Below are 24,427 nucleotides of genomic sequence, written 5' to 3'. Positions count from 1 at the left end.
TTTTTTGACAATTCTGTCTTTTAGTTTATATGGTTCAAAGTTAGTTTTTCTTGCTAATTTTGCAGCCAACAATAATGAAAGTTTCATCGCAGAGTCCATTAATAGAACCTCTGCATATGACAGGGAATCCATCACTCTTCGTCCACAAATGAATTCATAAGCATGCGTTGCATGGTGAGAGATTTTGCGTTTGTTTAAAAACATGCTAAATTTGTTTAAATAAGAGTATGAAGACATCATGAGCCTCCGAGTTATTTACCAATTTGTGAAATATGAGAGATGCAGTTTGCCTGTTTACAATACAATATTACATTCTGTTGCATAGCACAAGGACCCTATGTAATCTTAAATTAACCAAGCTGACTTAAGCATGGGCCTCAAATATAAATTCGTATTATCCCGATCAGGCCTAAAGAAGAGGTCTAAAGTCTAAATCTAACTTCAACCTGATTATAGGCTATAGCTCTTACAAGTTAAAACCACGCACATACGATTGAAATTACCAAAATTTGACGGCTATTCGGTCTGGAGTAACTGAGATCTCATCTGTAATATGAAGCCATGAAGTAAAGACTTAAAGAAGTTGCAGCAGTGACAATGACTTCCTGCACATTGCATTGAGCTTATTAGTCTAATGGAATAGCAATATCATGGAGAGGCTAATTGTCACATTCACAGCTAAATGATGATGTTGAGTTTAGTCCAGAAGATTCTACTAGGTCATTTTTGAAGGGTACCCAAATCTAGTCAAATGTTTTTTTTTTAAATTAAAATTTTCCCTTACAAAACAAATATACAGAGACAGTGGTCATACCTGATTGTTATACAAGGCAACAGGGACATAACCACTGAAGTATTCAATCAAATTCACGATGCCAGTATATCCCTGAAAGAGAAAAGGATAAGTATTCTCTACTGTTAGAAGCCGTAAACAATTTTTTACAAGATGTTACGAATTGAATCTGAGTTTTGGCATAGTTGCTACTATATATGGTTGATTGTTGTAAACCACTAAAGTTGCAATAAATATTTTACAACACGAATCACAAATTATGTATTAAATACATGACATACCAAAGATGCAAAAGCTATGCATCCAAATGCCAGTGCGAGAGAACGTAACAACCGTTTCCCCATCCGCATCATGCGCCCTTCGTCTTCGCCTTCTTCCTGCAGAAGAGAGGGTGAAAAACCATAATTTCTGGAAGAATTATAAACTCAGAAAGTTCAATAGTGATCCAAATATGAAGTTCAACTTACTGTAAATGTAGTGGAAACAGGTGGTTCAAATGCTTTCAACTTTTCAAAGATTCTATATACGAATACGAAGGATAAAAACTGGACAGGTTTCCATTCAGCATTGCGTGCAAATACAATCCAAGCAATCTACAAAAGCCCAAATGCAATACAGAAATGACCTTTTATAGCTTAAGAAGGTGTAGTGCAGTATCGTTTAAAAAGAATCCAGGTCATGTATTATTAAGCCAAGTTGGAAGATAAGTTAATCATTCCCTGCACTTACGAATGCAGCTGATATTGCCATGTTAATCCGAATATCCTTCACTTCAGACTTGGTGAACCTAAGAAATTGAAAATGAAACAACTTAGCAAGCCATATAATGTTATAAACTGTAACTCAAAATAGTTTGCAAAACAGAAGTGGAAAGGCAAACTCAGTTGTCATTTACATAGAATCTGATTCATATCTTTCTCATGCTAAGTTTACATAATCAAATTTGAATGTTTTAAGATAATGGCTGGAGCTAAAGTGACACAGGGCTAACAATAGTAGTGAACTCACCTTGGGCCCCATGGAATAAGTGGTTGCTTATCGGCGTATTTGATATCCTTTGAAACCTACATTGATCATAAACATAAAAAAAGGTAAACTGAAATACTTTTTTGGACATGTAAGGGACGAAATGAATCTAAATGAAGCCTAGACCCTACATGAGGCTGCACATTACAGTACAAGATAAAGAATAAACCATGTATAAGCATCAGATTCCAGAACATATTACAAAGAAAATACAATCGGGATAGACATATTCTGCTTGTTAAGTTACATATGTAAAGTAGTCCCTTTTGAGAATTTAAAACCTGAAGCTAACATCTACGGTATATTTAACTTTGAAAGCGGAAAAAGTCATAAGAGAAGCCGACGTGTAAATACATACTAAGCTAAGATGATATAGCAGTGGAAATCATGTACTCGTTTACAACTAAACTTGTAAAAAATTGGAGTTATAAAAATGTACCTGAAACGAACCAAAGGTGACTCCTTTCTTTCGATTGGATAACTGAGCCATCATTAGTTTATCGTACGCCTTCTCAAACTGAAAAAATAATAACACTTTTATTACCATTTTCAACTTTTCTTTATATAAATTATTAAGCACAAAGACAAAGGGAAACACACACGAGCAGCAGCGGCCTCATCGCCTCTCCTCTCGGCATCCTTACGCTTTCGTGTATAAGCCGCTTTGACCATATCAAACCCCTCAATAGGGTTCACACCAAGTACCTGCCATATATATATATGATTATTATAAGATACACAAAACTAGAATTTGTGGCTAGGGATACCTCGTATGGGTTAAAATCATTGTCTGAACTTGAAGCCGCAGAGGATGCAGAACATGTAATATTTCTTTGATTAAAGCGATAATTATGACAACTAGTAGAAAGCCTGTAAAAAAACATTAACAAATTAGGGGAGTTAAAAAGTAAAATAAAATTAACTGTAACTAGTAGTAGGGGTACCTGAGGAAGGATAAGGATAGAGAGTGATTGGGAAGTGAAGTAATTTTGTGGTGAGAAATACGAGAATTGGGGAACTGGAAAGCTACATTAGATGATATTGCAGCTGCAGCGAATGCCATTATAATTATTTGGTAGAAGATCAGATTATGATAATGATTATGATTATGATTATGATGATAGTGTGTAGTATTATTTTTTGGTTTTGCCTTTTTTTAGGGTTCTTTTTGTTTTGCAGGCCGGGTAGTGTGGATGGATGTTTACTTTATTCAAGCCGGACCCAATAACTTTGCTTACCCACCCAGCCGGGTATCATTTTTCGTTTTCCTTTTATTTTTAACAAAAAAAATTATGTTACGAATGTTGTAAAAAAAAAATTGTGTAGATATACAACGAAATCCACAACTCGTGGTCTTTAGGAATTAGGATTGTCTTTAGATAACATATTAGAGTTAGGGAATAAATTTGAACTCGGTTTAACTTTAACGGGTTATTTAGTTTACCGAAATTTTTTCAAGTTTGTCGATTTTGGCAATGTATAAATAAGTAAAAAATATTCAACCATCTATTAAGATAATTTTAAGTTTTTTAATATTGTACTTTTTATTATTTGTATTGTTAGAATTAAGTGTTATTAGCGTTCATTTGTTTAATATGTTGATTTATAATTAGATGAATCTTTTTTGCACATGATAGTGGTGCCATAATTTGGATGGTTTGTAATTGGTTGGGGTTAATCGTGAAATTTAAACTTATAATTTGTTGGATTTTGACTGCACTGTATTTGGCATCTACTATATATTTGGTATCATTTTTTTAGTACATACTAAGTGTGTTTTCAACTTTTCATTAATTGGTAATATTTTTTAAGATTTATTTTGGGTAATAAGTTTTAGTTGTTTTTCAATGAATATACAAATTTGATGATTCAACCCGTTTCAAACAGCTTTTTACCACCAAACCGGTTCATTTAATTAACGTACTCATATTTCAAACAATGAATATTAGTTATTTGTATTTGTATTTTAAACAAAATCATTTGCAGAAGCTAGGTGGATCATATAGTTTGATTCTTGTTTCAATCACCATTTGTCTTGGTTTAAGTCTATTTGTGTGTTTCACGTATTATCAAGGCCCCAAGTTTTGTAGCTTTTGTATACATCAAGTTTGCAGCTAAAAAAAAAAAAAAGATAAACTCGCCTAAAAAAAAAAATAAGGTACGCAAAACAACCTCATTTTCTCGACAGTCTTCATCTTCTTGAAAATTTAAAAGCATGCAATTAAGATGGCAACATTTGGGACTTGTGAAGTTGTGATTATGGTCAAATCTAAAGGCCTACAACCATTCTTATGATTGAAAATCCGGCTATAAAATTAGAAATTAACCTTAGGCTTTAAAATTGATCTTGTTTAAGGTTACCAAAAATCTTGATGTGGCACTACATGTTATAAATCCTCTAATGTTTATTGTATTTCTTTTTATTGGTGATATTGAAGTAACGGGAAGCTTATGTGTCATTCACATCCCAAGTTAGGCCAAAAAAGATGAACTTTGATGATTCACACATATGTGGAAGTGGCTCCACTCCCTTTATGTTATCATCATCAATCATCGAATCTAGTCTTCACTCTTTTTTTCCTTTTTAGTGACGTTAACTCGATAAGTGTCATCCATATAAATGCTAGCCTTTTCATAAACCTATAAAATAGAATAAATACATTTTGTGAAAATATATCTGCATATATATGTGAAACATGATTATAGTATATCAGTTTTGACAAATTTAATAATGAATTGTGACTAAAACGTAAATCCAAAGAATTTTAGGATATGTCATGGAAATATTCACAAGTATTTTCTTTACTTTGGCACTATAAAAAGATACGAGTATATCTGACCAATAATGAGTCTGCATGCATGTATGTATGTATACAAATGTTGATGTTGAAGATGACGTGGCCACTTAATATGTTGCCAACCACTATGCTTTCTCGTGAAACTGTTATGTCTATTTTCCTATAAAAAACCCACTTTCACGTCATTTTGGCTGCTTCTTCTTGCATACATTTCCATCCAATTTCATAATTAACGTGTTTTATTTCCCTTCAATCAATAAATTCCCCTGTTACCATTATTATTATTCCTTCATTTCTCCTTCTTCTAATCAAAAGGTAATTAATCTTTAATAATAATCTGTATATTTTTCTTTTCCATCTTTCACTATACAAGTAATTAGTTACTTCCTAGTAATTAGGATCATTCCTCCATATAATTAAATTAGGACACCAAAATTTACTTTTTATTTATTTTTTGGTTTGGAGCAGCAGCAGAAATGGTGACAGCAAAAACAATCGATCTTAGGTCCGACACAGTAACAAAACCAACGGAATCCATGAGACAAGCAATGTCAAAAGCTGAAGTAGACGACGACGTTTTGATATATGACCCGACAGCCCGACAACTAGAAAACGAAATGGCCCGAATCACAGGCAAAGAGGCTGCCCTGTTTGTTCCCTCAGGAACAATGGGCAACCTCATTAGCGTTCTCGTTCACTGCGAAATACGCGGCAGTGAAGTAATACTTGGCGATAATTCCCACATTCATATCTACGAAAACGGTGGGATTTCGACTATTGGCGGTGTTCATCCGAGACCCGTTAAGAATAATAAAGATGGCACTATTGATATTGGTTTGATTGAATCCGCTATTCGAAACCCGGATTTTGAAATTTGTTATCCAAAAACTAGGCTTATTTGTCTTGAGAATTCCCATGCCAAGTATGTTATGTTGATGTTTTTCTTGAAAATAAGTCGTTCATGTCTTTTCTTATTTTATAGATATAAACTAAGTATGATTGTTGTAAATGTGTGTTTTTGATGGAATGGAATGGTGTAATGTATGTAGCTCTGGTGGGAGGTGTCTTTCGGTTGAGTACACGGATGAGGTTGGGGCTCTTGCAAAGAAGCATGGTTTGAAGCTTCATATCGATGGGGCTCGTATCTTTAATGCATCTGCTGTGAGTAATTTAAACAATACATAGCCTTTATTGTCTGATTACTGGAGTAGTTTTATTATGATTATTATTAAACTTTGTGTATACCACCGAATGATATTCAACTTTAGTGCTTTGTATCATAAAGCTTGGAAGTTAGAATGCTGTTAATGTGTATATTTAACTTTCAAATACTGACATTTCGGCCCATAGATGGATACCTTGTTTGATGAAAGAACAAGTATATCTCGACAACTATTGCTTATGTAGAATTTTCTTTCAGGCTCTCAATGTTCCTGTTCATAGGCTTGTACAGGCTGCTGATTCTGTGTCGGTAATATTAGTTTACTTTCAAAAACTTACTTATGCCTATTATAAATTGGAAACAATACATTACATTATAAATTGGAAACAATACCTATAGTAGGAAATAGGAGAATCATAGTTGTTAATTGTCTTTAGGTATGCTTGTCAAAAGGACTTGGTGCACCGGTTGGAAGTGTTATTGTCGGAACAAAAAGCTTCATTGCCAGGGTATATTGTTGTAATTCTTGATACAAGAAGTCTGCACTTTTTTGGACTTACGATTAAGTATATCATTTAGAGTTTTGGATTTTAAACTGTTGGATTATTGTGTACGTAGGCAAGGATTCTACGGAAAACTTTGGGGGGTGGAATGAGGCAAGTTGGCATATTATGTGCTGCTGCTCTTGTTGCTTTACAAGAAAATGTCCAAAAGCTTGAAACTGATCACAAGAATGCCAAGGCTTTAGCTGGTAATTCTCTATATCTTTGAAGGCCTGAAGGGTGCCAGTTCTTATGTAGTCTCATGTCTAGCTTTATTTTTCATAATTTTGATATTCGAGTGTGAATCTTGTTTTTCCAGATGGGCTAAATAAAATCAAGGGTCTGAGTGTAGACGTAGATTCTGTTGAGACAAATATTGTAAGCAGGAAAATTGTTTCTTGATAGGATTCATAGTTTTTGACCTGTGGTTTCTTCCATTAGCCAATGACCAAATCTATTGTTGGTTCTTGGGCAGGTCTATTTTGATATATCAGATGGTTCACATATTACTGCTATGAAGTTGGGCAAAATATTGGAAGAGCATGGTATACTTTTGATGCCTGATAGCTCATCCAGGTGTGACGCAATCCATTAATCATTCAATAAATTGTGAACTTATGATCTTAGCACATGACTAATTCTTATGCGTTGCAATAACATAAAATTTAAGGATATTGATAAACCTTGTATGCTTTCCCCAAACCAAGCACTTAACGTAAAGATTTGTTAACCGCCTGCAGAGTAAGGATTGTCATTCACCACCAAGTATCTGCAAGCGACTTGCAATACACATTGTCATGCATAAAGGTACATTTTGTTTCCCCATAATCTCTGTTTTGCTATATTTTTATTCTCATTCGTTGCCCGTTGCTTTCAGCAAGCTATGACTGGAGTGGCGGATGAAAATGGTAGCAACTAAAGAAAATTATAACCTTTGTGAAGATCATTTCCATTTCCAGTTGTTATTGTTTTCGGATTTATGTAGGCAGTTAGCTTCTTAATGACAAATGTTATTGATGACTATGGTTTTTATGTTGCTTTCAAGACAGTGAATGGCTTAATATGTTGAAACTCAGACCAGTTGATTATATATTTATATAACACATCCAAGGCCGACCAAATGGAAATATGAACCAAGAATCTTCAGGGTCATCTATCTTCTACTTTTACTATACCCACCAAATCATCAAAATGCTATAAATGATGGTTTGTAGATCGCAATCGTTAAAAATCATCAAATCAGAGAACTCTTCAGCATCGACCAAAATATTAAAAGTATGTCCATTTAGTGAAATTTTAAGCGTTAACATATCCTCTGATTTCATGCTTTTGACATCTTTTCCATAGCTTTAAACTACACGACCCTTTAATCGAGAAAATATAAGCCACACCATTGGAAGATATCCCCTTTCAAATCTTCTCATAAAGATTAAAAATCCTATCAACTTGTCTATCCTTGCGGAGGCTGTTCATACTAGAGGGGTATACCATTGCATAAACTGGGCACATTCTTGTTTCGCCCACCTTTCTGAAAAGAAGCCATGGCCACATATGTCAGCCTGATTGACACTCGTTTTAAATATCTGCTCAGACAGTTAAGGGGTTTGACCCTCTACCAATTCCTCTAATCAAAGTAGTAACAACAGTACATTCCGGTTTATAACCAAGCCCCAGAGCTTTGCCAGATACAGAAAAACCAAAATCCATTCTATTTAAGCAGCAAAAACAATGAATGGCAACTGTAAGAGTATAAATTCAAATACGCAATTTTAAGTTTAGATAGTAGAAAAGAGAAACGGAAACTTGACAAATTGTGAAGGCAATATATTGAGGATCATGCAAGTGAAACTACAATTGATCCAACACTTTCAAGTTTGAATGCTAAAGAAAAATCTTTCCTTAAACATTTATCTAAGATTACTTCTCTAGTGAACTGGGACTGGGGGTCTTCATAAGTCTGACTAGCTCATCAAGAAAGCTGCTTGTAGGAACCTTGTGATCTACTCTAGCCTCTGTATCTTTTAGCTTGACCATTCCTTCTTCAACTCCACGGTCCCCTACAATCACCATCCAAGGTATCCCCAATTCTTTGGCACGAGATAAGTGCTTGTCCAACCTTTTATGGAGCAGGAACTCTGCTTTTAGTTTTGCATCCCAACACAAGCTCACCAGTTTCGCTGCTAGCGGTAAGTCATCACCCAATATACTCACTAAAACTTGTGTTTTACAGGGACGAATAAGCTATAAGATTTAACTTTGTCAGTTTTGAGTATATTACAAATGAGGCACAAATAAAAAATATTAGATTAGTAATTGACCCGCCTAATTACCTGCTTGTCATCTTTTTGGTTTTGCTCCATTATTGCAAATACGCGTTCTATTCCTAAACTGACACCAATGGCAGCAACAGAAGTTTTTGAACCAAACATGCCTATAAGGTTATCATAACGTCCACCAGCAGCAATTGAACCAACCTGCATAACCATAGAAAGTAAGTTAGAAAAACCATACATATGAAGCTCTGTATACTATAATAGAAGTAAAATGAATTTACAAAAGAGACCTGTGTGGCACCCTTGAAAGCAGCTTCATATATGACACCAGTATAATAGTCAAGGCCTCTTGCCAAACTTAGATCAAGAACCACCTTACCTACACATCTTGCGCTGTCTAAAGCTTGAAATAAGATCTCCAAGTCGCTCAGTGCTTGACTTGATGAACCATTATTCAAGAATTCACTTCCTTCTTTTTTAAGTTCTGATAATAACGACAAAGGGTGCCCTCTCAGTGTCACAAATGAACCAATTTTCTCCACTGTCTCGACATCCAACCCCTTCTCTTCAATCTAAAAGATACAAACATCAAAAAATAAACTTAAGCATCTGCAGATTATCATAACCACTCTACTTAATTGCCCAAATGACTTGACCTGAGCCATAAATTTTAACAGCCAAGAAATCGTAAATGACTATTGATCAAAACTGACTTCCATTAACAAAAACCGACGAGTGATTTGCTTACCAATTCCTTTTTAATCTGGTCGAAGGATTGCTTGTCTAATTTGTCAATACTTGAACAGACGGTTCGAAATTTATTCGATGGCACACCACAAATATCCAACATTCCATCCAGCAACTTTCGATGGTTCAACTTTATCTACGGGCAAAAATAGAGGACGTTAATTGGAAGGATAACAATGCTAATCTGTGAACCTTCTACAATAGTAAATATATAAGAACAAATCATAAATGAAGGTAAACATATGACATATTAGAAAACAACCCTGTTTAACAAGCGTTACAAAGGCTTACCTCATATTCACCAATGTTAAGCTCATCCAGGAGTTCAGTCAAAATTTTGACGACCTCGAAGTCGGCTCCTATTGTTTCATCACCAGCAATGTCGAAATCACATTGATAAAATTCACGGTATCTTCCTTTAGATGGGTTGTCTCTTCTATATACTTTTGCTATTTGGAACCGTCTGAATGACTTAATACCATTCATAGCAACGTATCTAGCAAATGGAACAGTAAGGTCGTATCGAAGAGAACAAAGCTCTCCACCCTAAAAATATATTAAATAACACGTCAAAAACGAAAACAGAAAAGAAGCATGCATGAAGGAAAAAAAACCTTCTGCGACAACATCAGAATGAGTTCATACAGTAACTACACGGATATCTCACCTGGTCAGCCAAATCATAAATCAACTTTGAATCTTCGCCATATTTGCCAGTAAGAGTTTCTCGCAATTCAAATACAGGAGTATCGAGTGCCATAGCACCATGCCTCTCAAAGACATCGGTGACAATAGAGAATGTTTTATTTCTGACAGCCATCTGTTCTTTAGCAAAATCACGAGTCCCCTGTAAAGTCAAAAGAGATGCTAAGATAAAACAGCTCACTATCAGATTAAAACTATCACGATGCGCAAGTATAGAAAAATGAACATGAGTAAATATTACCTTAGGAATCTTAGGAAGCCTTCTGCTCTCATTGCTGTCAACAATATCCTTGACTTTCTGCAGTAGATGCTGAAACCCAGAGTCTTTCAAGTCAAAAACAGAGAGGAAACCCTGCGTCACTTTCTCCGCGAGAACTGAATCATCAACTAAATTGCTATAATTGAGCTGTAATCTATCCTTTAAAAACTGCATAAAAATATTAGTGCCTTTCCCAATGACTTTTTTGTTAGCGCCTTTCTTCTTCTCATTCTTTTTCTCTGATTTTGCAATTACACCATCAGTATTCTCTAGCACTGGCTTTTGTTCACGCCCCTCGAGTAAGATGAAAGAAAGATTTGTTTCCCAAGAAAGCATCTTTCCCACAGTCTCAGATAAAGTATAAACTTCATGCAACGACCTGATGTAGTTTTTTTCCTCCTTAAATGCTGCAAAAGACATAACAGATCCTTCCAGTTTGTCAATATCAGGGCATCCAGCATTGAAACTCTTAACCAAAGTAGGAAATAAATTTCCTTCTTCCAATTTCTCTAAACAACGTTTTGCTCGGAGCCAACTACTCTCACCAAGACACTTGAGTGCATCAGCCAGTGGAGAAAAACAAATGGTCAAGTCCTCACAGGTGCTACCATGTCGAGACAGAATAGAATTCAGTTCAACCCGAGTTTCAGAGTGGACTGACTTGCAGAGTGACCTCAAACGACCATGAATAATAGGAATCTTACTAAAAACTTCGTCACACTGCTGTTTCCCGGGCATTGTAGAGCCATTAAGCAAAACCTTGAGATCACTAACAACCGAAGCTCTATCTTTGTGAGAAAAACCTTCACCAGAATCTGTGAAATAACTAAAAGCAACTGAAGTGTTGGCTTCCAACGTGTCACAAGATAATGCAGCTACAGCATCTGAAACTGTGGCCAATGAAGTAACAGTGTAATCCAATAAAGCACAGATTGCTTGGATAGTGATATCCGGCCAACAATTTCTTAACATATCAACATTCTCTTGCTTATCAAAATCAAGATCAATCGTCGAAATTTGAGTATCTTTATTCAAAAGATCCAACAACTGCGAAGCCACAGAAGCCGGAAACGACCCACCAATCAAAATCTTATACAAGAGCAGAAGAACAGAAGCTCTGGCTTCCTCAGGAGTCAAATAATCGGGCACCAATAACTGAAGCTTAAACTGAGATGAAGAAGGCGAAGATAACCTAGCAAGCGCAGCCGGGTCAATTTTCAGAAGCATAGGTGAAGAAGCAGTCGAGAACTCAAAAACAGAAGCTGAAGAGAGTGATGACCCTTTTCCACCTAACGTCAACACACGTTTCTCGCCTGCCATTCCTGTAACTAAATAACCAAATTGGCAAATTCTTGTGAGAACCTTTCTATTTAGTATTTACGAGAAGCGTATTAGATCACATGTGAATGTAATGATAAAGGTTCATACTAGAATAAAATTTTTTTGACAAAAACATGTAAAATTACGTATAAGTTGATCTGTTCACATGTGAACGAATTTCTTCACATTTACCATTCACATATCAAGTTATCAAGTCAATGTTATCTATACTCCTATATAAAACAAACTACCCCTCCCCCATTTTCAACTTTCTATCTTTAAAATACCTAAAATACCCTTTTTCAACCCATTCTCAACCCACACACTACATCTACCCAAAATATCCCTAAAATATATTTTCCACATCTATTTAAACTATCACTCTCATTTATTCATTAATATAAGTATTTCCACCTAATATACCTATAACACTCTTAATTAAATTATTCACAACATAAATCTCTTAACCCTTAAAATAACTACACTCCCTCTTTTGCATCAATTAGTTTTACATTAATAACTACATCGTTATCAACCCTGCCACTAGCCCTACCACCACCCGTCGCCGCCACCACTGCCGCATTGCGCGGGTACCCATATCGTAATTTAAAGGTTGTCTACATCTCAACCTCCAATGGAAGACGGCATTGGGTGTTACATTTTTTGGTTCTTCCAATTCAAATGGTTCTCACATGAAATTTTCCGATATATATACATATATATATCAAGTTATCAACTCTATAATACATATGTTTCAATTATAGTTTATACTATGTAAAACAAAATTTGGTCAACAATGCACACAAGGTCTTTGTGAATATACTAAAGCATCAAATCAAAATGAAAATAATAGGCAGATTTTAATTGCTTTTAGGGTTTGCTAAAGTGAAATTAGTGCTAGCATAGATACATAGCGATACATACATACATACATACATACATAAAGAGATTGATAAAACTAAAGTATTATAATAATGTTAGGGAAAAGGAAAATACCGGTCGGAAAGCAGACGAACGAGGTGATTCTCGGACGGAGATGGTGGTGTGACGGCTGTGGGTGACAGCGTCGTCTTGGCCGAGGGGAAAAGGGGGGATAGTGGTAGTTGATTAGAAGACAGATGACGGGGAATGGGTTTTGTATTTATTTTTAGGGTTTTGTTTTGCGTAAAAACTACGAGTAAAAAGTATAATCGAGTCAGTGTCTTGCCGCGGATAAAAATTAGGGTGGATCAAAAACTGAACCGAAAACTAAAAAAATTATGAAATTCGAAAAGTTCGAAGTTCGAACTGAAAAAAACTAAAAAATTATTGGTTTTGGTTTTTCAAAAACCGAAAATTATAGTTCGGTATTGGTTTTTAATGAAAAACCGAACCGAGGCAAAAATATATATTGTTTACTTTATTTTATATTTATATCATTTTATTATTAATTTTTGGTAAATATGTATATATTTGCATTTTTAGGTGTATATAATAATATCATTTATATGTTTTAAGTGAAAATACATAACAAGATTGATTTGCTTTAATAGCTCTACGCATAATGATTTTGGGTTTCAGATTTTTCGGTTTAGGTCTATTTCGGTTCGGTTTTTCAGTTTTAGTCGGTTTTTAACCACTTGTGGTTTAGGTCAAATTGAGCTTGGAAAGTTTATAAGTTTATACCATATAATTACACCATAATTAATTTCAACAAAATTTTAAAACAATATTAGTAACAATAACACTACAACAATGACAACAAATCCATAAAAGTAAATTGTACAACCTTCAAAGAAATTTTAATTTACTTATTGCATTGCCCTTTACTTATTTATATTTTCATCTTAATAAGTAATCCTCCAGATAATCTGATATACCGTTCATTGCAACTGGCAGTTGTCTAGTTTTTTAAACATATTGCAAAGTAAACTCACCATTGAAATAAATGTGTATTCAGTAGTATCATCTCTTGAGTTGGGAATTACACAATTTACGAATATACTTTACTTTTTTACACTTAACATTTTCTAATAGGAAAAAGTAAAAATATTAGAGTTAATTGCAAAAATCGATCTTGTCGTGGACTTTTACTTATAACTTTCGTCCTTAAGTTTAATAAATTTATACTTTTAGTTCAAAAAACTTTGCTCTGTCAACACTTTTGGTCTTGGGTAGTAACGTCCGTTTAAAAAAAATCATGTGTCATCCACATAATGGGTATTTTCGTCATTTCCCTTTTCTCATTTATTACACTTTTAGTCGAAATAAAATATTTACCTTTTTTTTCCAGATCTTCATTATCAACAACAATCATCATCCACCATCACCTTAAATTAACAATTTCTTTTTTCACCTTTTTCTTAAGAATTCTTGGCTGGGAATTAATGGGTTTAACCCTAAAAAAATTTCTAGTATAGTTTCATTCATATATAATTTGTAAATTAGGTTATATACACACATATTACATGAAAATCATGAAAGTCGAAATGCACATATAAATAAAATATAAATACGCCAAGATCAATGGAGGAATCGCGACACGAGTCTTGAAAACATTTTTTCCTTTCTTGTTTCACCTCAAATCTCAACTTTTCTTTTTGAATTTGTAAGTCAACGCCGATTAATAGCTGAGTTTCCCTTTTTTTTTCTCGTGAGAACAAACAAGTTCGTGACCCAGATGACTTTGGTTGACTACGAATATTTCGCCTTTATTCTTTTGATTTATGTTCTTAATTTCCTGTTCTATTTATTTGTTTTCGTTTTTTGTTCTTGCTCGTGTATGTGTGTCAATTGATGTATAAGTATATGTGTGTGTCAGGGTTTGTGAGGTAGCAGAGTGTAGTCATAGAGTGTAGTCATATTCGTATTCGCTTATACTCTTTTGTTTCTCTCCTTGTGTTCATATATCTTGAAAAATTTAAAGATATAGATATAGATGATGATGAAGTTTATACTTAATTACACTTTTATCCCGTAGTAAGAAAAAATCACATAACATGGGTTTTTAACGGACGTGACTACAGAGGACCAAGAGTGTTGATTGGACAAAACTTTTTAACCAAAGTTATAATTTATTAAACTTGAAGATAAAAAAAACTAACTCCCAATGCCGTCTTTCACGGGTTTTGGGTCCCAATACCGTCCTCGACGTTGTATGGGGGAGGTTGATATGTAGACAGTCTTACCCTTACCAAAGGTAGAGAGACTGCTTTGAGGTTTTACCAAAGGTAGAAAATGACCTCCAACCTTGCTGGGTACGATGATCGAACCCATGACATCTGTTTCTAGAAACAAGGGATCGTAACAGTTTAGGATAGATCGCTTTCTGTAATTATCTTTACTCCCTTATAAAGCAAAAGCCCCTTTTTTAAATTAAACTATTCCGTCTTTGAAATATTGGATTTACCCTCGAGATTTTATATTATCTTCACACATAACTCATACTTCATCAGTGTCCTTCTATGGAAATAAATGCTTCTCCACCTGAATCAGTGTTTCATTAGCGAATCACTTATACTTTTACATTAATTACCACACCATTATTGTTAACGTCATCACCAGCCGCCACATTGCGCAAATAACCCTCTCGTCTTAAAAAATTATCTCCCATCTCAAAAACCAATATATAGCCCGTGGTAGTCCACGCAAGGCTACTCAAACATTTTAGTTCTTGGAAACCATACAAAAGTGTGGCTCTATCTTGACCGTCTAATTCCACCCACCAAAAAGAATGAATGAATTGTGCAAACTTCAATGCTTTTAATGTGTCACAAGAATAGATCCAATCCAATTCCTTTCACGAGTCAATCTCATTTGGTGTTCATAACATAAACACAGGTAAACCAAAAGCTTTCCAAATAATCAAAAGATCAAATCGATCAAATTATAATGATAATATTGATAAACACATGAATATAAATATATTTAAAAGTATAAATATTTGTTATAAATTATTAATTTTAATTAATATAAATAGAAAAAGATAAACTGAAATAAATAAATTTCTACCCAATTTCTATTGCCTCACCTCATGACTTTATTGTATCTAACAAACATAAAATATCAACTGGTCCTTCCCTATACCATTACCCAACAACAATAATAAACTTTGTAATTAATAATCTAATTAAACTTATACTTTTTCCAACAAAACTTTAAGTTAGCTGGACCAAAATATTTACTTTTTTCTTGAAAATAAAAATAAAAATCCAAACCAAACCCACCTCAGATTTTTATACCATATGATATATTTATTTTATATCATCCAACAAAATTATATTTATAAAATAATCTTATCCAGGTATTCATAACCAGATTTTTTTTTAAGGTTTATATATATAAAAATAGATGTGTGCCTTGTGATATTTGCTAGGGTTAGATCATTATATTAATATTTTTTTATATAGTTTTTTGTTCATAGATATTTTTTAAATAATTTGTGTATTGATTTTGATGCAGTTATAGTTTTACAAAAAACAACAAAAAAATTTTGTTGAGGAAAATATATAATTATGTTTATCTTGTGTTTTTATTATTAGTGTTTTCTCGATCCCCTCTTTTGTTGCATTTTCTAGGGATTTTGACCAGGTCAAACTTATAATTGTTTTTTTTTTCCTTATAATAAAAAGTAGGTTTTAAGTCAGCACTACTTTTGTCAGTCAATAGATATTTGTTTGGTTAATTTTGGGAGCTAAGCTAGGTCAGATAAGATCAGGTTAGATCAGATCTATATAGTCTGTATTAATTTTTTGATAATTGATTAAACCCTAATTTGATCATTGATTTTTAGTATATGTTTTTGATTATTTGTCCAATTTTTTGTGGTTTTTTTAGGGTTGAACAATCTGGTTTGATCTGCATTTGGCCAAAGAAGTTTGACCTTTTTTCAGGGGTAATGATTCTGAACTTTAGTCTCTTATTTAGTTGCACTATATCGGCGCAATCCGCTGTCAGCGTGACCTCGGCGCGATCCGCTGTCGCGTGACCTCGGCGCGATCCGCTGTCGCGTGACCTCGGCGCGATCCGCTGTCGCGTGACCTCGGCGCGATCAGCTGTGGCATGACCTCGGCGCGATCCCCTGTCGCAGGACCTCGACAGATCCGCTGGCGCATGACTTCAAAATTTAATTTGGTTGTTATTTGTCGCGCCGTACGATACCTCTGCTGATGATACCTGATTGCTGTGTGCTTAAAGATGTTAAGTACTGAAAGTTCAATTACTGAACCTACCAGAAACCAGGATAAGGATAAGATGTTGAATGAAAAAGGATAACGCATAATGCAATTATTAAATAATTTAAAACTAGATGAATACACAATATTTCAAGGTAAATTGTGTTTCATATAATTGATTATACATGATATAATGCAGATTTAATAATCAGAATAAGAAAGAGTCTCGAATAAGAGTTTTTGTGAAGTCTTAGGATGGGGACAGAACTCATCAGGCATCATGTTAAAGAGGAGATGGATATTCCTTCAATTCCGCCAGGGTTTGAGTCGCTTACAGCGTTTTCTTTAAAACGAGTAGAGGATAGTAAAGTTGCATCTAGTAGTTCCGTGGCTGCAAGTGTGCCTGAACCACAGCCTGTCAAGAAGGAAGCAGGATCCGAGCCTAGTGATGATGAAAAGATTAAGAGGTTTGTTAGGCCTAGACCTTGGCTAAACTATAACCGAGTTGATAGCAGCTCAGATGATGAGTCTGAATCTGAGCAGGTGATGTGATTGTATTTCAGATAATGATTGCATTTTATAGTTTCTGTATAACATGAACTGACTTGAGGTTACCAATGCAGAATCATTCTTCAAGTGGTCGGATCCCCAAGGGGGTTATTCGTGGATGTGAAGATTGTAGTAACTGCCAAAAGGTTGTTAAGTATGTTGTACTTTGAAGATTGAATAGTGGCATTTATTTGTACTTGGCCTAAAAATATTTTATTTACAGGTCCTTGCAAGATGGCATCCAGAAGAAGCTCGAAAGCCTGATCTTCTTGATGCTCCTGTATTTTATCCAACTGAAGAGGTATACATTTGTCTTTGATTTTGTTTCTCCATGGTCAAGAAACTGATATTTTGATGGAATTTGATATATATGCCTAATTTCATAAGCCTAAATATGCCTAAGAATAAGACAAGATACATGGCAAGAATGTAGGTGGAGATAGGAAGGAGAAAGAGTTGAATCCATGCGTTGAAGTTGAGTTGATTAGACATGTATAGGCATATGTATCATTGTTCATATTCAGTTATGCACTATTGATCTAATTCGGGAGACTTGTACTTCTATTTCACAAAACGTGTCTCCCTTTTTACAAAAATATTATTACCGGTTATTCTAACTCTTGATTTCCTAAAATATCAGTAATTCGTTAACGCTGAAACAAATTGTTACAGCCTTAAAGAGCAAAAATACACCAGGCACTTTTTTTTAAAGATGATTATCTTATTCTGACTTTTAAAACTGCGCCTTTGGCTGATTAGATTTGCCATTGAATTTATTTGCTTCTCAGGAATTTAAAGATACTTTGAAGTTTATTTCAAGTATTCGCGATAGAGCTGAAGAATATGGCATTTGTCGTATAGTACCACCGTCATCATGGAAACCTCCATGCCCTCTTAAGGAACAAACTGTTTGGGAAAGTTCGGCTTTTGCAACTCGCATCCAAAGGGTTGACAAACTTCAAAATCGGGATTCATTGAACCCAATTTTGAGGCCCAATAGCCATAAGAAAAGGAAGAAAAGAAGATGCATGAAACTAGGGACTGATCAACAGACTCATATCTCAGACACTGCAGCTCCTGTTGACGTGATGGTTCCTGAACCGTGTTTTGGGTTTGAACCTGGTCCAATGTTCACACTGAAAGAATTTCAAAAGTATGCGGATGATTTCAGGACTCAGTATTTTAGAAGGAATGGAACGGCTACAGATGCATGCAGCAACCCCGGCATCCAAGATCAGTGGGAACCTTCTTTAGACAATATAGAGGGTGAATATTGGCGTATGGTAGAGAGACCTACTGAAGAAATCGAGGTATCTTGCTAAAAGTATATATTTGGGTTAATATATAGGATCAGTTGCTCATCAGTTTAGCAAAATAACAATAACAATGACAATTAACCAATCTGACTAATACCTATCAAATATGATTTGTCTTGCGCCAATGTAGGTCCTTTATGGTGCCGACTTGGAAACTGGTACATTTGGTAGTGGATTTCCAAAACAAGCGTGCCAGGTGTCGGGATCAGATGAAAAGTATGTTACATCCGGTTGGAATCTAAATAACTTTCCAAGGCTTCCTGGGTCATTACTCTCATATGAGAGTAGTGATATATCTGGTGTTCTGGTACCTTGGTTGTACATTGGAATGTGTTTTTCCTCATTTTGCTGGGTGAGTGGATTATCCTTTCTATTTTCACATGGACTCTTTAATAGTTAACTGCTCCACTGGATGTTATAATATCCCAAATCTTGTTTTTGAGATCAGCATGTTGAAGACCATCACCTATATTCAATGAATTATATGCATTTTGGTGCTTCAAAGATGTGGTATGGTGTACCTGGGAAAGATGCCATTAAGTTGGAGGCAGCTATGAGAAAGCATTTGCCTAATCTTTTTGCTGAACAGCCCGACTTGCTTCACAAACTGGTGAGAAACATCTTTGAGTTTATGATATTCAAATAAAAAAAAAGATACTGAATCGTCTGGTTTCAATACATTGTCAACAATTTTCCAAGATGATACAAAAGGGCAAATAGATAACTGCACTATATGAAATTCTTGTAGTGTAAAAATTACAGAGGCGTCCCAAATTGGAAATGGAAATAAAAGACTTGTAAGATAAATGAAGTTGTTGTCATTGAGTCATTGGTCCTTTTTATTGAAGTAAAGAAACAGAAATAGTTTCAGTTGGATTATATTGCTAATTATTTATAAATTTCAGGTCACACAACTCTCTCCGTCCATATTAAAATCCGAAGGAGTTCCTGTTTTCCGCTGCATTCAGAACCCAGGAGAGTTTATTCTGACTTTTCCTCGAGCATATCATTCAGGGTTCAACTGTGGCTTCAACTGTGCAGAGGCTGTGAATGTAGCGCCTGTTGATTGGTTGCCTCATGGTCATAATGCCATCGAGCTATATCGTGAGCAGGCCCGCAGAACTTCCATTTCTCATGATAAATTGTTGCTTGGAGCCGCAAGAGATGCCGTGAAAGCTCATTGGGAACTTAATTTACTAAGAAAGAACACACCCGATAACTTGAGATGGAAAGATGTATGTGGGAAGGATGGGATCTTATCTCAAACACTTAAGGTAATATCTTTTTTCTACGTATGGAGTACAATTGTTTAAGTGTTGTCTATTTTTTCAAAGGATGCTATTTCAAAAGTTATATATATATTTGAATTAAAATGATTTAAGTTGATCCACTAAAAATGATATGCACTCTCTTTTTTCTGGCCAGGCTCGTGTGGAAATTGAGCGTGTGAGGAGAGACTTTCTTTGCAATACATCCCAGGCTTTAAAGATGGAAGCGACCTTTGATGCAACAGATGAAAGAGAATGCAGTGTTTGCTATTTTGACTTACATCTGTCGGCTGCAGGTTGCCACCATTGTTCACCCGATAAATATTCTTGCTTAAACCATGCAAAACAGTTTTGTTCTTGTGCTTCTGGTGCGAAATTTTTTCTTCTACGCTATGACATCAAAGATTTAACTATTTTGGTTGAAGCACTGGAAGGCAAATTGAGTGCCATCTACAGATGGGCGAAATTGGATCTTGGACTGGCTCTATCTTCCTATGTATCTAAAGATAAACAATCTTCTTCCATTTTTGGATCACCATCTAAAGACCCGAGTTCGGTAGCATCTGTTTCTTTACTGAAAGATCAAAATGGACAAGAAAAGATCCGAGAATTCTTGAAATCAAATGGGATTTGTGACACGGGTTCAAAATATTCAAAGGAATCATCATCACTTGGATCTATACATAAAGACATTATACTGCTTAGTGATGATGAGGGCGGGAACTCATCGGCACCACTTAATACAGGCCACGGAGTTGAAGCTCAAGTGAAAAAAGAGGCTTGTGCGTCCAACCCTGAAAATCTTTCCATTCACAATGTTTTGTCTAATAAATCACAGGACCTCAAAACTATTAAAGGGACTGGTGATGTAAATGTGGAAAATACAGGTGGTGCATTGCAGCAAATACCTAAACAAGAGGATAAAGTGGTAATTATTGGATTATATGCAAACTCAAAGACGGCGAATAACACACAAACTGCATTACGAGGTCCGGCTGCTACCCAAAATAGACAGAAAGGTCCTCGAATTGCAAAAGTGGTTCGAAGGATAAACTGTCATGTTGAGACTCTGGAGTATGGTGTGGTCCAACCAGGAAAGTTATGGTGTGATAGTCGTGCCATTTATCCTAAAGGTATAAACTTACAAGACATCTTAGTCACTGTAAAACTTGTACCCTCAGCAATTACTGTTCTACCCCCGGGAGATTGTTTTTTCTGAATATTCTACCTTGGTGCAGGTTTTCGAAGTCGAGTCAAGTATATAAACGTTTTAGATCCTACGGATATGTGCCACTACATTTCTGAAATTCTTGATGCAGGAAAGAATCAACCACTGTTTATGGTAATTGATAATCATGCCATGTTATCCAGGAACTCTCTTTTGCTTGTACTTCACTCGTTAGACTGTTAGAGGTTTCACCTCATCAAAAATCTGGTGCACTTGGCTTATCACTTATGTACTGAAATTTGCAATTTTATGACAAAACATATGTGCTTGCTTTTTCTCAGGTTTCATTGGAAGATCATCCAAGCGAAGTGTTCGTTCATTTATCACCCACAAAATGTTGGGAAATGGTTAGGGAGAGAGTTAATAATGAAATCTCGAAGCAACATAAGTTGAGGGTATTAAATCTTCCTCCTTTGCAGCCTCCTGGGAGTCTTGATGGCATGGAAATGTTCGGTTTTTGCTCACCTGGCATTTTACAGGTAACACTTGAACAATGTTTTAATAACTTTTTATATTTGGTAAGATGCATCTTAATAAGTTAGTATGAATGCCGATGAATAGGGTATTCAGCTGATGGATAGGAATAGGCTATGCACAGAGTACTGGGAATCACGACCTTTTCACTCTCAATCTCATGAGAATGCATTGTTAAAGCTTCAAGAATCAAACACTCCCAATACCGACAAAAATAATGGTTTGACAACAGATGCTAATAATACTATCTCAGGTCTATTCAAAAAGGCAAATTTGGAGGAGCTAAACATGTTTTTAAGTGTTTTGGGTAATGATGGTTTGACTGGCAATCAACAAGGGGTAGCTAAACTTCTTAATGAAGAGATTCTTAAACGCACCAGATGACAATTAATAAAGGCTTTTTTGTTATTTTCACCCTGTAAATCCTTTGATCTCAATTAGGTACCAGGACTAATACAATTTTGGTCTTTATATTCACCGAATCTGCCTGTTCGTTTAGGGTTTTTTCGAAGTAGAGAGAAACTGAATTGTTGAGAGTCAGTTTTTCGTCCCTCTCTCTCTTCCCTTTTTTTAGTGTTATTTTAGTTTAACATTCATTTATATAGGTGATAGATGAAATCGAGATTCAACTTTTTGTGGTTGCTGTGAACTTTTTATTTTTTTATTTTTGCCCCAATATACAGATTAAGGTCATGTTATGTTTCCGTTTTCTCAATTCTTTACAAAATTAATCATAGGTTGAATATGGTGACCATCATTCTATAGGTTCTTTGTTACCAGGTAACAATGACTAGGTGGGGAAGCTAATCTAAGCTCAGTAATATTTAATATACTACCATGTCATTTGTAAGATTTGTTTTTGTAAGGTATTCTTAAGTATTAATTTCAGAGCTGTTTTATTCGAGTCAATCTCTATATATGTATAGACCAACATGAAACCGAACGCCCTATGAAAACTAAATTTTGAGAGTTTTTCAAGTTTAAGCTTGAACGTGTGAAAACCTCAACCCAAGTGCCTTCAAGCTTTAGCGGATCTCATATTTGTACATGTTCGTTAGGTTACTTGTTGAATTTTTTGTACGAATAGGACAAATATCAACTCGTATGGTGTAACTAGGAATTTTGTTTGAAATTATTGCAAAAATAGGAAGACTGGTGATGTCAATACCGGCATTGTCCATAACCTCAAAGTTCGGTGTCTACGATCTTGTACGTGTCTTTGAGAGAATTAAGATTGGAGTTGTAGACAACGTTTTTTATATTAGTATTATAATCACGGCCCGGGTTCGAAACTCAAACCAAGGAGTTTGGAGCTTCATCGCCAGACAGCATTGCTGGGGTTGCTAGCTTGAGAGAAATATTCTCTATGGGACTAAGTTAGTATTATAATCACGGTGACTATATCACCGGTCTTGCTTTTTCTTTTCACCTGCTTACCCTTTCTCATATTAGTGTACTCTGATCATTGCCCTGATAATTTTTACTAATTGTCAATTAGTGTTTAAATTATTTTATATATAGTCTATCTAACTATCTTGTCCAAGTCTCTGCACGTCTATTCAAAGACAGAATATTAAAGTCAACACCACATTAATTTTGCATTGAAATTGTATGCCTGCTTTCTAGTTTCTTTATCTTTCAATTCATTTATTACGATATATACTGAAAAATCGAAAAAGTGATCCATGTATGAGAACAACGCCGGGCTACGATGATATATACGGTCTTCTTACTTTTACAAAAAGTTCAAACGAAATTCCCAATTACACCATATTGGTTAAATTTCGTCCTATCCATCCAAAAAACTCCTTGTTCATCACCAACAAAGTAATTTTTTTATTTGTACATGTTCGTTAGGTTACTTGTTCATCACCAACAAAGTAGTTTTATTATTTGTTTCACTGTGTAAACGCTTTCATACCATGTTTTTTTTCCTTTTTTGGACAATGGACTTAAACGAACAATTGCACATGTTTTTGCACCTTTTTTTTGAGATATATGTGGTTGTAGGTGAGGCGGGTTGTTGGGGTCTTGGCTTTACGGTGCCTACTTTTATGTACAATCTATCGACCATATCAAAACTAAGATTACTCAACTGTACATTTCCCTATAGTTTATGGGAATATTTTTAAAGTCTTGTACTACATTCATTACCAAATACTCAAATAGTTTGGAATATATCATGGTCTCACTGTCTCTCATTTTCATCATACGGCGTTATGACAATATTTACTTATTTAGTATCATTGTTAATTTGTTATAGTCATAATCATTTACCATACTAAGAAGTTCATAATTATAAACTTGACAATGTTCAATAGTTTATAGCCATTATTTATTTTTCCTTTCTTTTGTCAAAAAAAAAAAAAAAACAAAACAAACTTATAAATAAACGATGTGTGTAGGCTTAAAGATACATACACATAAAAGGGTGCCTAGACATTAATTTTGAACGAGATTATTTTTTAGGCCTAATTTATAAGCTTACAAATTAAATGTAGCGGGTTTAAGGTCCAAAGGTGTAACACATTTCATATCATATACACATTAGGACAAGAAAGAAGTACATACGTTTTTTTTTACTTAAAAATAAAGAAAAAATAGCTCTATAATTGGAAAAAAAAATCAACGAAATAATTGACAAAAATAACCTTTAATCTGATAATTTGGGAATGACACAATACAGATCAACGAAAATAACTCTATAATTGGATAATAGTTGATTGAAAGTTGAAAAGTTAAAAAAGAAGAAGCTATATATGATAATTTGAATGTTAGAGAACGGGACGCGTTTAGTTCGAGAAAATGAAAAGG

At 34.8% G+C, this 24,427-nt stretch overlaps 4 protein-coding genes across 5 annotated transcripts; 2 read left to right on the top strand and 2 right to left on the bottom strand.

The window, feature by feature from the left end:
* Positions 1 to 210: 210 nt before the first annotated feature.
* Positions 211 to 2,998, bottom strand: LOC122603916. Its single transcript, XM_043776769.1, has 10 exons — positions 2,764 to 2,998; positions 2,587 to 2,689; positions 2,420 to 2,524; positions 2,259 to 2,336; positions 1,802 to 1,857; positions 1,523 to 1,580; positions 1,261 to 1,386; positions 1,075 to 1,170; positions 815 to 886; positions 211 to 605 (listed from the first exon to the last, which is right to left on the bottom strand). Exons 1-10 carry the CDS (start codon positions 2,880 to 2,882, stop codon positions 543 to 545), a joined length of 876 nt encoding a protein of 291 aa, XP_043632704.1. The 5' UTR covers positions 2,883 to 2,998; the 3' UTR covers positions 211 to 542.
* Positions 2,999 to 4,821: 1,823 nt separating this feature from the next.
* On the top strand, positions 4,822 to 7,411 carry LOC122603234 (probable low-specificity L-threonine aldolase 1). The gene is made up of 10 exons (XM_043775892.1): positions 4,822 to 4,932; positions 5,086 to 5,539; positions 5,667 to 5,778; positions 6,038 to 6,088; positions 6,217 to 6,288; positions 6,398 to 6,530; positions 6,641 to 6,699; positions 6,797 to 6,897; positions 7,062 to 7,128; positions 7,199 to 7,411. Exons 2-10 carry the CDS (start codon positions 5,094 to 5,096, stop codon positions 7,238 to 7,240), a joined length of 1,083 nt encoding a protein of 360 aa, XP_043631827.1. The 5' UTR covers positions 4,822 to 4,932; positions 5,086 to 5,093; the 3' UTR covers positions 7,241 to 7,411.
* Positions 7,412 to 8,124: 713 nt separating this feature from the next.
* Positions 8,125 to 12,739, bottom strand: LOC122603738 (histidine--tRNA ligase, cytoplasmic). The gene is made up of 8 exons (XM_043776526.1): positions 12,622 to 12,739; positions 10,288 to 11,633; positions 10,009 to 10,188; positions 9,633 to 9,887; positions 9,343 to 9,477; positions 8,885 to 9,166; positions 8,652 to 8,795; positions 8,125 to 8,562 (listed from the first exon to the last, which is right to left on the bottom strand). The coding sequence occupies exons 2-8, from the start codon at positions 11,623 to 11,625 to the stop codon at positions 8,239 to 8,241; spliced, it is 2,658 nt and encodes an 885-aa protein (XP_043632461.1). The 5' UTR covers positions 11,626 to 11,633; positions 12,622 to 12,739; the 3' UTR covers positions 8,125 to 8,238.
* A 2,622-nt stretch (positions 12,740 to 15,361) lies between these two features.
* On the top strand, positions 15,362 to 22,256 carry LOC122603198 (putative lysine-specific demethylase JMJ16). Of its 2 annotated transcripts, none has more exons than XM_043775840.1 (13): positions 15,362 to 15,444; positions 16,441 to 16,498; positions 16,978 to 17,321; positions 17,402 to 17,473; positions 17,551 to 17,628; positions 18,116 to 18,637; positions 18,774 to 18,995; positions 19,092 to 19,253; positions 19,549 to 19,917; positions 20,069 to 21,044; positions 21,150 to 21,253; positions 21,421 to 21,618; positions 21,701 to 22,256. In XM_043775840.1, the coding sequence occupies exons 3-13, from the start codon at positions 17,034 to 17,036 to the stop codon at positions 21,995 to 21,997; spliced, it is 3,288 nt and encodes a 1,095-aa protein (XP_043631775.1). In that variant the 5' UTR covers positions 15,362 to 15,444; positions 16,441 to 16,498; positions 16,978 to 17,033; the 3' UTR covers positions 21,998 to 22,256. The 2 variants fall into 2 exon arrangements, with proteins under 2 accessions (XP_043631775.1, XP_043631774.1); XM_043775839.1 differs by lacking the exon at positions 15,362 to 15,444 and adding an exon at positions 16,303 to 16,321.
* Positions 22,257 to 24,427: the final 2,171 nt, after the last annotated feature.

The sequence above is a fragment of the Erigeron canadensis genome, chromosome 6, assembly GCF_010389155.1.
Source record: "Erigeron canadensis isolate Cc75 chromosome 6, C_canadensis_v1, whole genome shotgun sequence".
Taxonomy (NCBI): domain Eukaryota; kingdom Viridiplantae; phylum Streptophyta; class Magnoliopsida; order Asterales; family Asteraceae; genus Erigeron; species Erigeron canadensis.
Note: the sequence above shows the minus strand (reverse complement) of the source record. Positions and strands in the feature narration are given on the sequence as shown.